We start from the raw sequence: 12,731 nt of genomic DNA, 5'->3' as shown, positions 1-12,731 counted from the left end.
CAAGCACAGAATGCTACTTGCCTTTGCCCCACACAGTCAATTTTGCAGCTCTAAAACAAAAACATTTTATCCTTAGTTATAAAGACACAGCACTGAGTGATGGGTAAAGTAAAAACCCTTAATATTTGCTTAACGTCAGACTGTCAGAGTTACTGACTCTACTAAACTCTTACCTCAGACTTGGTGATTTGATGCTTGGGCATTTTCACCACGTCGAAGCCACAGAATCTATATCATCTCTATATCAAAAAATCCAAAGCTAACAGCGCCCGCTTTGCCCGGTATTATGTCAAGTTGTGCTGCCTTGTCAAACAAACTGTGCTTCCCTAGTGTATATTTAAGGTCTCGGTAAAATGCAGAATCCACCGGAGATCCAATTTAAACCTGTAGTTACTTATACAAGATAGCTAACAGAGAGTAAACAGAGCTGTAAGCCCAGCTTCAGCTCTGCCTGTGGGCGGTCCTGAGCTAAGGTGGGCGGGACCATGCATACTAATTCACGTGTTGATGTAGACGCGGTGCTTTTCCTGATTGACTCGTTTTTCTGAATATTTTCTTTTACTAGCTGCTGCAGACAATGTTAAGAAAGTTGAGGAAGAGTTTCATGTGCAGAATCATGTACCTTTTTTTTTTTTTTTGAATTTTAGAATACAAAAGAACAAGAAAAAGAAGATTTTAGCGAAAGGATACCTTCAAAAAACAACTGCTCCTCAGTGACTTTGAAACTTGCGCCTAGCCATTTTCTCTGCACGTACACCAACACACACACACACACACACACACACACACACACACACACACACACACACACACACACAATCCTCTACCCTTGAATAATTTGTCTGGACTCTACGTGCGTCACTATCCTGTTAGATAATTCCTCAATGTTTGTTATTCTATATAAATGTTAAAAATTGATGTTGGAGTCCTTGATGTTGAGATGAGCAGCATTCTAACGTTACCGCTAAATGATCTTATCGGCCGTGTTGGATTGCACTTTTTCGTCACTGGATTTGGCTGGACGTACGCAGATCTGACGCTCGACTAACAGAGTCGGATTTCTTCAGCAGCTTCAGGCTTTGATCTTTCAAAACTCTTGGGCAAACATACCTTCCATATGGTTTTTATCTGTGTTCAGCTTTGATCCCAGAGCTACCAGTCCCTTATATGAATTCCTACAGGCCATAGTGTAACAGCTTTAACAAAAAAAAACAGCAGCAAGGTAAACACACTTCTTTATTCTTGGGATGTAAAGCTAGAATCGAGACCCTTAAAAATGATGAGTTTCTTTGATTTTACCAAATTGAAAACCTCTGGAATATAATCAAGAGGAAGATGGATGATCACAAACCATCAAACCACCAAACTGAACTTCTTGAATTTTTGCACCAGGAGTAAAGCAGCATAAAGTTATCCAAAAGCAGTGTGTAAGACTGGTGGAGGAGGAGAACATGATGCCAAGATGCATAAAAAAAACTGTGATTAAAAACCAGGGTTATTGCAGCAAATATTGATTTCTGAACTCTTAAAACTTTATGAATATGAACTTGTTTTCTTTGCATTATTTAAGGTCTGAAAGCTCTGCATCTGCATTCTCATTTTTGTTATTTTCTGCAAATAAATGCTCTAAATGACGATATTTTAATTTGGAATTTGGGAGAAATGTTGTCTGTAGTTTATAGAATAAAACAACAATGTTTATTTTACTCAAACAAACCTATAAATAGCAAAATCAGAGAAACTGATTCAGAAACTGAAGTGGTGTCTTATTTTATTTTATTTTTTCAGAGCTGTATATTGTATATGTAAGGGCACGGGAAGGCCCAGTGCTCGTCAGTGATCAGGCGCTCTACTTCCTGTCCGCTCAGGGTGGGCCGCCAGGGCCGATTGTTTTCAGATGTTTCTGCTCGTGTTTCAGCATTACGCAATGACAGCTGCGCTGGGGATTAAATATAAATAACCTTCACTCTTCTGTGCCGAGAGAGAGAGAGAGAGAGAGTGCGAGAGAGAGAGACACCGCGAGAGAGACACCCGTGAAGCTCGGGACTGTGCAGATGTTCTGTGCTAGTTTGACGTGACTTTGAGGAATGACCTTAGTGTCTGCAGAGCAGTCAAACTTAGGCTGTATCCCAAATGCATTTGGTGATATTTATCGTAGCATCACAAGCTTTTCTCCTGAAGTGGTGTGCTCAATGTGGCTCAGATCTGATTTTTTTTCATGGCTGTGTGAACGTGCCAAATCCAAATTTTATAAATCAGATTTGAGTCACTTTCATATGTGGTCCTAAATCAGATACATATCTGATTCACGGACATGCGACAGGAATGTGAACGGTCAAATCATGTGTCTTTTTGCTTTTACGTATTAGCATTAGCATTAGCGCTATGTGCTTCTCTCTCATACCCACACTGCATCTCTTGGTGCAGCTGTGCAGCTATAGCTGCAAAAAAAAACAGCAAAAGCAAACTGCCTGTCCTTTTTTCACCTCCTGGACCTGAGCATGAACTTCAGAGCAGCTGTTTACTCTCCACTCCAGCAAAAGATGCTCCACATATGAGCTGCTAACTCATCCATTTCCCTTTATAAAGCTACGAGTCTCTCGTCTCTCTAATATGAGGGTTTTTGTTGTTGGTGAAGAAGGAGACGTTTATACAGGTATCAATGTGCAGCATGTGAGGCAGCGTTTCAGTGACAGATTCAGATTTGTTCACATTACACACAGATACAGATCACTTACATTTACAGTAAATGTGAACCGACAAGATAGACAAATCTGATCTGAGCAAAAAATCGGATTTGAGCAACGTGGCTTCTAATGTGAATGTAGCCTAATTTGAAAAGTTTGCAACCTGGCATGATAGTGTGGACTGATGCATGACAGGAAATAAAATGAGAGATAAGATATGATTTCTCTGATTTTTTTTTATGAGGCCCAATAGAATCAGCATCCTGTTAAAAGTCCCACGTATTAAAGTTCCTATTTTACCCACATTATTTTCCATAGAGAGCAAAGGTTCTTCCATACATCAAAGCCAATGAGAACCCTTTAGTGACATTTATTTTTAAGAAAGGGAGGGGTGGAAACAATTGCCAGTAATAAAAGTCCTCAGCTCTTCTTTGATTTCCATTCTTTCTGACAGGACTCAAAACGACTCGCTGATTGGGAGGAGTTGCCTGGAGCTCAGTTGCCCACAGAATGATGAATGCCAAACTTTAAAACAATGGTTTAAAAGTTTCACCTCCTTCCTGTCTTTAATCTGAAGTGACAAGGACAGCTACCCATTCCTTCCCTCCTTTCTCTCCTCCTCCCTCCCTCTTTCAGAAAGTCTTCTTGTCCTTAAACTAGAGTGCACACAGGGGTTGGGAGGTATGACGTCAAAACCGTATGCATACCACAGAAAATACAGAATTATGACGAGTTAAAAACCCAACAAAATTGGAAAAAACTATAGTTTAAGGGGGTCTACATCTATTTATATCTATTTTACCTATAATGTTAAATATTACAACATATTCATAGAGTATTTATGCCTGAAAGGATCTTGTAACAGCTTTTAAGGTGGAACAGAACATTGCTATATTAATACAAAGTTTATGCAATGACTTAGAGTTAAAGTCTGTAAACCACACTTAAAGTATCACACCCGGTTTAAACAGGGATTTACTAATTTTCCAAAAGTTCAAGAAAGCAGCCAAACTTTTGAACCAACAGTTACTTCCAATTTACACAGTTAATACTGTTCTACTATCTATCCACACTGTAAAACATATTATATTAGTGTATTACAAATAATCTGAAAGATTATAAAATTTCCAAAATCACACAGGTTAGACTATAGCCTGATTTATTGCTTTATTGTTTATCTAAACATAATACACAATACACCACTACCAGGATTTTTCTAAGTCATCTGAGTAATCACCTGAAACAACCTTTTGGTGTGATTTTGGACATTTTTTTTCCAACTCTTATATTTGATGATATTATAACTCAAATATATTGGAAAATGTCTGGGCGTGGTGTATTGTGTCTGTATTTATTCAGATAGGTATTAAAAAACATTTTGTATTTTTCACCAAAATCGGCAAATTACTAAGGCTTACCTCTTGTAATTTTCGGCATTTTTTCCAACTCTTATAATTTTTCAGATTTGAACTCAAATAACTTGGAAAATGACTTAAAGTGGTGAATTGTTTCTGTATTCATTCAGATAAACAATAAAATACGCTTTTAAAATTTCACCAAAATCGGCAAATTACATAAGGCCTTACCTTTCGCTGTAATTTAGATTTTTTTTCCAACTCTTATTTTCCATGAGATGTCTGGGACTGATGTATTGTGGCTGGTTTTATCAAGATAAGCAATAAAATACACTTTTTTATTTATCCAAAAAAAATCAGAAAATTACATAAGGCTATAGTCTTACCTCTTGGGCAGATTTTGGACATTTTTTTCCAACTTTTATATTTGATGTTATTATTCAAATGACTTGGAAAATGTCTGGGAGTGGTGTATTGCATCTGTATTTATTCAGATAGGCAATAAAATACACTTTTTATTTTTCAACAAAATTGGCAAATTACATAAGGCTTACCTTTGGGTGTGAATTTGGACATTTTGTCCAACTTATATTTTGCATGAAATTTTAACTGAAATAAATTGAAAAATGTCTGGTTCTGATGTATTGTATCTGTATTTATTTAGATAAGCAATAAATAGCCTTACCTTTACATAATTACATCTTACCTTGTGTGATTTTTTATTTTTATTTTTATTTTTTTTACGTTTTCCAACTCTTATAATCTTTCAGATTGTAACTCAAATGTCTTGGGAAATGTCTGGGAGTGATGTATTGTGTCTGGATTTATTCAGATAAAAAATAAAAAAAAGACAAAAAAAAAACCCCAGCAATTTACATAAGGCTATAGCCCTACCTTTGGGAGTATTCATTCAGATAAGCAATAAAATACACTTTTTAATTTTCACCAAAATCGGCAAATAACCTAAGGCTATAGGGTGTCAATTTGGGCAATTTTTACATCTCTTATATTTCATTAAATTTTACTTCAAATAACTTGGAAAGTGTCTGAAAGTGGTGTATTGTGTCTGGTTTTATTCAGATGAGCAATAAAATACAATTTTTTATTTTCACCAAAATCAGCAAATTACATAAGGCTATAGTCTTACCTCTTCGTGTGATTTTGGACTTTTTTTCCAACTCTTGTAATCTTTCAGATTTTAACTCAAATAGCTAAGAAAACGCCTGGGATTGATTTATTGTGCTTAGTTTTATCCAGATAAGCATTTTGTTTTTTAAATATGCAAACTCCATAAGGCTATAAAGTCTTACCTCTAGGTGTGATTTAAAAAAAAAAAATCCAACTCTTATAATATTTCAGATTATCACTCACACTGCTTGGAAAATGCTCCTTCATCGTCCTGCTGTGTTCGTGATTTGCTGGTCTTGCTATTTAAATCAGGTTTGATTCACAGAGCTGGATTAAGTGTTGGTGTTCCTGGAAGCCTCTCTCTATCTCTCTCTCTCTCTCTCTGGTCTGATGAAGGTGGACCACGGCTCAGCCTCCAGCTCCATCAGTAATTAATCTCACATCATCCGTCGCCTGGCAACAAGCCGCCGAGGAGCACCGTACCACCGCGCTCTACCTGAGCGACATGCTGTCTGCTCCTGACCTCCACAGAGAGCAGCCTGTCAGCCCGTCATCATCATCACTGAATAATAAACTCCAGATCAGACTCATTCATTTCCAGTTTCAATGTATATTAAGTGAAGTGTGTGTGTGTGTGTGTGTGTGTGTGTGTATGTTGGGTTGAACTAAAGGTTCATATGCCTTCAAACTCCACTCCTTCATTCCTTAAAGTGACATTGAATTTCTCTTTGATTAATTGATCTAAATTAATCACCTTTAATCACGTAATCCATTAAAGTTTTTGACCCCTTTTTTGTCAATTTTTGTCCATTGTCTGCCTGACATTACAACACTAAATCTTGAGGATTTCTATTCAAGCATTAAATAAAACACTTCCATGTTTGATAAGAAGCAATACTGAAAAGCATACTTGTATATTTAAAAATATATTTTACTGCAGAAAAAGGGTCTTGTATCACCTACACCTGTAGCCTGTATACGGAACAAGGCATGTTAAGGGGTTAAACTGTACAGTTTAACTGAATTTTAGCTAAAGCCCAAATTAATGAATGTATAAGCACAAACAGAAAGAAGAATTTTCCGTTTCCTGTTACAGGGCTGCTGTGATTACCATCAGTTAGTTAGCTACATTTCCAACCTGCTGCTTATTGATGCTCTATTGTATTGTTACAGTTATTGTGACAGTCAACCTGTATCAGTAAAAAAGGTTTATTTCCTTTATTCACGACTGGAACTGATTGTATTTAAGATATATTGCAAGCAATAACCAAACTAAGGGCAGCAGAAGTAGCGTCCGTACTCCCGATGCAGCTGCTGTTAGCAACTTCACCATGTCAAAATCTGGACACTGTAACACTAGAGCATTAATAATCAGCAGGTTATAAATATAGCTAACTGATGGTAATCACAGCAGCCCTGTAACAGATCATGAGCGGAAAAAATGCTCCTTTTCATGTGTGCTTCTTAAACCGGCAGCCCAAGTAGTTAGAACTACATTTCCCATAAAAATATTATGAATTTGTTGTCGTAATATTACGACTTTATTCTCCTGAGAATAAAATAACCGCTGGCTTGTGTGACCATAGATCTTTTGTATCACAGACAGCACTATTAAACACCTAAAAATCTGAAATGTAAAGAAAAAACGAATAAAACTGAAAACAGTATCCATGAAAATCTGAGTCTCCTCTTTTAATGGAAACTGATTTTGTACCAGGATTTGATTACAGTCGCCTGTTGACATCACCTATTTAAAATCACATTATTCTAAGTTTCTAAGTTCCAGATTCTAAGTTTACATTAATAGCTAAAATATGGAAACTCTCTCTGTAAATGTAAAAATAGTAAAAATTCAATTCACCAGCCCTGCTGAAAATGCTTAACGTGATATGCAAATATTAGCAAAATTAAGATATTTGACCTTAGTTTGATCAGAGGTTTGGATGTTAGAACTTACTGTTAATGCTATTTGCCATTGGGCGTTTATTATGAAGCTCAACATGAAAGGTTAAAATCACATTATAATTGTTAAATACATTATTAAATTATATCTAAAACACACAGATCCAGCTTTTCTGGAATGTAGTCATGTAGGCATAGATAGATGGATGGATAGATAGATGGATAGATAGATAGATAGATAGATAGATAGATAGATAGATAGATAGAAACACGAGTTACATAAGGAGAAAGATAGAGATGGAGAGAAAGAGAAACAGGCTTAATGAGAAAATTGCAGTCATATAGGCATAGATAGATAGATAGATAGATAGATAGATAGATAGATAGATAGATAGATAGATAGATAGATAGATAGATAGATAGATAGATAGATAGATAGATAGATAGATAGATAGATAGATAGATAGATAGATAGATAGATAGATAGATAGATAGATAGATAGATAGATAGATAGATAGATAGATAGATAGATAGATAGATAGATAGATAGATAGATACTTTATTGATTCTAAAAAATAAAGTAAAAAAAAAAGTAAATATAAGAAACACTGCATTTGTTTTTCTTTTTTTTTTTTTGTTTCTGCATTTTCCAAATCATCCGTTTTTTCCAGATTTGGATTTCATAGATCAGATCATTTCAGATTAAAGCTGCTTTACTTTAATGAATATATCTTAAAGTTGCTCACATATCTTAAGTTTGCAGAAAAAATTAATTATTTCTTCAGCAGCAGTCGTGCTATTGGCTAACCCTTGCTTTTAGTCCCTGAGTAAAGCCTGGGATGTTCTTTTTTGAGGAGGGAAGGACATCAGCCCTCTTTCCTTCAGTTCTATTCTAAAACTCCAGACAAATAGTTGGATCTGCAGGACTGCAGATGCGTCTGGTTCCTCCAGTGAAGCACGAGCAGCTACACGGTTAGTTCACGAGCCGCTGGAGCTCCTGGCTTTTGTCCTGCAGTGAGTGAGAGCCATAAAGAACTGGTGTCGACCCAATCGCCCCAAAGTCTGGGACTGTTTAAAGGAAACGGCTCTGGAGATCCTGAAGCTAAGAGCATAAAGAGAACACAACTGTTTCTCATCTTCAGTTTGTGAGGTCCAGTTTTTAGTAAACAGCCGGAAGATCTGCCTGTTGCCTCATGGCTGAGTTTATCTGCAGCGGTCAGGCCTTCTGTGGGAGCAGTTTAACAGCGGACGCCACCGGTTTCGTTTCTCAGCAGAAGCTGAGAAGTTCAGCACGTCGAAGCGTAAGAGGAACATTTCCCACGGCATGACCTCATCAGATCACTCAACTCAACGGAGGAAGTCGTTAGAGTGTCGTAATGGGAGAGTTCTGTTTCAGAGGAGGCAAAGAGACACTCGAGAGGCTCTTCCTCTTACACTTACTGTCACAAGTTCATAAACTCCAGTACATTCAGATCAGTGAAGTTTTTACTTTCCTATTAAGCAGCTTCAAAGCTGTATTATGCCAAAAATCATATAGGGCCCTGTAAAATGTTTTATTTTTTATATATTTTTCTGATTTAAGATGTGAATTACATTAGGTGTTTAATAGTGCTGTCTACACGTAACTCTAAGAGTAACTTAATAACTGAAATATGGAAATTTGTTGCTCTGTAATAATAAAAAAACATAAGGGACATGTTGTATTATTTTTTTTCTTACGTAAAAAGTGGTAAGCACAACTTGATAAGTGGTGAGCACGAGATATATAAAGTATATTCACACAGACTGCTACTGCTACTATATATATAAATATATATATATATATATATATATACCTCATGTCCCCTCAGGTGCTCCATACAGCCCTGCTTAAAATGAGACGCAAATATTAACAGAGTTTAGATATTTGTCCTTATTTTGACCAAAAGTTTAGATGTTAGTACTTGTTAATGCGATTTGCCATTGGGTGTTTATTATAAAAAAATCAAGATGGCGGATTAGCGATAACAGCTAACAGTTAACTGGCGATGCCCTAAGTTTCGTCTCCTCATGTTTAATAATAAAATAGCTATTTGTCCACTGCCGCGCAGCATAATTACACTTTGGGTGGGCGTTTCCATAGAGATCCACGTTAAAAACACAACAGCGAGTGGAAATGGAGGAGCTACTGAATGCTACTGATGTCATGTGATCGAGAAAAACAAAAAACTCACTGGTCCTCCTGTTTTTTCAATTGCAGTCCGGATGCAGGAGTTTTATCACTGAGTAGAAGAGTGAAATATATTTCACAGACGTCCCCCTGAGAAACTAATCCCGTCTGGATAGATCTTAAGAGACAAAGAACAGTTCAAACATTCAAAGGAAGTCCATGGTTCTACATTTGTCCACTCCATAAACACTGCAAGCAGTTAAATAAGGACAACTTTAGAATCAGGTCACATCCAGTACTAAAACTAGCATATGTGCACATGCAAAGCAAATAAAAGGCTTGACCAGAGTTTTGTTCAATAAACTTTTTTTTTTTAATCTCAACAGCAAAGTTAGCTTATGTGTGGTCACATCAATGAGGGTAAATGTAGAATTGGATTTCTAAAGAATGGTGTTTGGCAGCTGAAGGAGAGATTATGATACTGTCACACATTCATCATGATTCTTTTTTTTTAATAACTATTCATAACAAATATTGCTATTAATACTTTTCAACATCATATACTGATTGAAAAAAGCACTATTTCTGAAACTAACCGAGAAGCTCCAAACTCCACACGGTGGGGTTGTACAGGGAAACTTCGGAGAGGACTTTGGTTTTGTACCTTTTCGTAAAACCTGGGTCTACTTATATCCTGTAAGGTATACCAAACCAGAAACAGAATCAATTTGTTAAACAAGTTATTCAGGTCTTAATTAAAAATAAAAAAATAAGAAATAAAGAAAGAAAAGGCACACTGAACACTATCACACTGAAAATGATGATTCCTTGCATCTTGAAAGCACTTCCAATAAACATATCTAAACCCTAATTTATACAAAGCACATACGACAATCACTGAGACCAGTGAGACTCTCGCGCGGGACTCACGTGGGACTCACGTGGGACTCTCGCGTGTCCTTGGAGAGAAAGAAAGAGAGAGAGAGAGAGAGAGAGAGAGAGAGAGAGAGAGAGAGAGAGAGAGAGAGAGAGAGAGAGAGAGAGAGAGAGAGAGAGAGAGAGAGCAGCTTGTGTGCAGAACTAGGGAGAGCAGGATTTGTCTCGTCTCTTGGTTTAAGTTGACAGAACTAGCAGAGCAGGCTGGACTCGCCCGACTGCTAATTCCACTTTCACTACGATTCCTTTCGCTTCTTCCAGACAGAAAAGAGAAAAGAGAAAAGAGAAAAGAGAAAAGAAAAAGTGCTCCAGTATTTTTTTTTATGTTTGCCAGGAGTCCTGCAAAGCCATTTCAGCCTTATTTCACTTTTACAACACTTTCTCAAGCAATTATCAATAATAATAATCATCTGCGATAATTATTATTAACCAGAAATTTCATTGTGATCAAAAACCCTATTCAAGTTTTTTTTTTTTTGTAAGAAAAAAAAAACAAGATTTGTTAAGTAGTGCTTAAGTAGAACCCCGTCTTCTTTATTCCTCTCTATTTTTTTAATCATTTACTGATGTAAGAGTGTGTAAGAAATAGTGTAAGAGTAACGTGATCAGTTGGCTGCATTCATTCCAGTGTTGACTGACTAAACTTTCAATCGTTGAAATTTCCTTAAAAAAAAAAAAAAAAAAATTAAAAATCTGCAGATTCCGCCAAAAAACCCATTTAGTGTTGAGAATAATTTAAATTCCACCATATTATTTCCAATATTGACCCCCGGGAGGCTGATCTCATCAAGATAATGATGATGATGATGATGTCATCATCTGGACAACAGATCAGCTCCTCCCTGCTTAATCAGTGTGAGAAGAGAATGTGAATGTGGGAATGCTGTGATTCACTCCACGTCACTTCTTCTTCGCTGCATGAAACAGTTGTTCATGAACAGAGTTCAGAGTTCATGCCACGGACACAGTGAGCAAGTAACAATACTACAGTTGAAGGCCAGACGAACGTGTTTTTTTTTTTTTCTCACGGACTGTGGGATTGGTGGAGCTGGACCTTGTCCTGTCCTGTTTATGGCTTTGTTCAGTCCCAGCTTGATTATATTGCTTCAGTATTGCCATATAATTTTTTTTATTTATTTGTCTATTTTTACTAACACTGCACTTCACAAGCGTGCAATCTGAATACGTCCTGTATCGTCCTGTTTGAAATGTTCTAAAGTGTTCACAAGTGTTCAAAGGTGTTCACAAGTTCAAAAACTGCTGGGAGCCAAGACAAAGTCCTGTTCTAAAACAAAACCAGTCACGTTTGTGGTCTCGGCTCCCGGCCACACGTCTCTGGGCACTGGGAACGTCTCTGTTTGCTACGGAAAACATCCAGAGCTCTGACTGACGTGGCTCAGGTGCTACGCTCAGGAGAAGAGCTTCCACTTCCACTTATACAGAGCTTCCTCAAAAGTGGCCTTCTGCCAGACTTCAGACTCCTTCTCCGGGGAGAACCAGCAGCAAATGCATTATTGCTGCAGGCACCGGAGAACGAAAAGGGAGGTAGGGAGGAGACTGGATGAGAAAACGAAATAAAAAACGGAAAAGAAATAACGCCCTCGTTATCTTTTCGCATCTGAAAGTTTCTTCTTTCGCATCTGAAAGTTTCTTCTTTGCACAAATGCTTGGTCCATCCCCGTACCTGTATCTCCTCCTCTATTCTCCCATTCGCCAGCAGCAAAGCAGATCTCAAGGTTAATTAATACTGTTGTTTGCCTCGAATGCCTGCGCTCAATTCACCAGCACAAAGCCAGATTGGGAGTCCACCGTCTCCATCATCTCCCCGTCAAGAAAGGGGTCGGCTATGGCCAGGCCTTCGTACCCGGACGCAGGAGGAGCTCCTGCCACTGCACCCGGAGGAGGGGGCTGCCCAGGGTCCAGCGGGTGACTGTATTGCTCCTGATACAGGATACTGTCCCCCACGGCGCATGGTGCTCTAGGCTCCTGGGGTGGGTAGCCGTAGCTGAGGGTATCCGGCTGCTGGCCCTGGAGCTGACCCTGCAGGCTGTGGTGCAGGGCAGAAGGCTGCAGGTGTGGGTAGTGGCCCAGATACGGCTCCATCAGAGGGTTATAGGCTTGAGGATGTGAGGGATATGATGCTGAGGCTTGGGGGCTCTGCTGCTGGAGCACTGGGGCTATAGAGCCCTGGACCTGAGGAGGAGCTGCTGCAGAGTCCTGGCTGCTCATGGTAGAGCAGCCGCTGTACGGATCCTCCACTATGTGCATCTGGTTAAAATAGGCCTGCATCTGCGACTGCTTCTGAAGATACAGCCTCTTCTGCTGCAACCTGGGGATTAACAACAGGAGGGAGATGATCAGAAAGATTAGATAACATTTAGTTCCCACCTCACAATCTGATTGGTTGATAAGTGTTCGGCCTCCTCACACTAAGTCTGTTTCATTTTCCTGACACGTTGCTGAGTAAAGGCATATTCACACACAGGACAGTTTTAAATCATTACCTCCAGCAGCAGCAGCAGCAGCAGTAGCAGCAACATTAGCTTAGCATAGGCTAGCATCTAGTCAAGGCA

General features: G+C 38.3%; 1 protein-coding gene across 1 annotated transcript in view; it reads right to left on the bottom strand.

Moving 5' to 3' along the window:
* Positions 1–9,571: 9,571 nt before the first annotated feature.
* The window catches only part of sik2b (salt-inducible kinase 2b), an 85,616-nt gene continuing 82,456 nt past the window's right edge, over positions 9,572–12,731 (bottom strand). Inside the window, exon 15 of the mRNA XM_022675039.2 lies at positions 9,572–12,487. Coding sequence (XP_022530760.1) covers positions 11,932–12,487 — 556 coding nt within the window. The 3' untranslated portion in view covers positions 9,572–11,931. The remainder of the gene's footprint in view (positions 12,488–12,731) is intronic.

Source organism: Astyanax mexicanus, chromosome 18, assembly GCF_023375975.1.
Source record: "Astyanax mexicanus isolate ESR-SI-001 chromosome 18, AstMex3_surface, whole genome shotgun sequence".
Taxonomy (NCBI): domain Eukaryota; kingdom Metazoa; phylum Chordata; class Actinopteri; order Characiformes; family Acestrorhamphidae; genus Astyanax; species Astyanax mexicanus.
The sequence above is the reverse complement of the archived record's forward strand: the minus strand, read 5'-3'. Positions and strand labels throughout refer to the sequence as shown.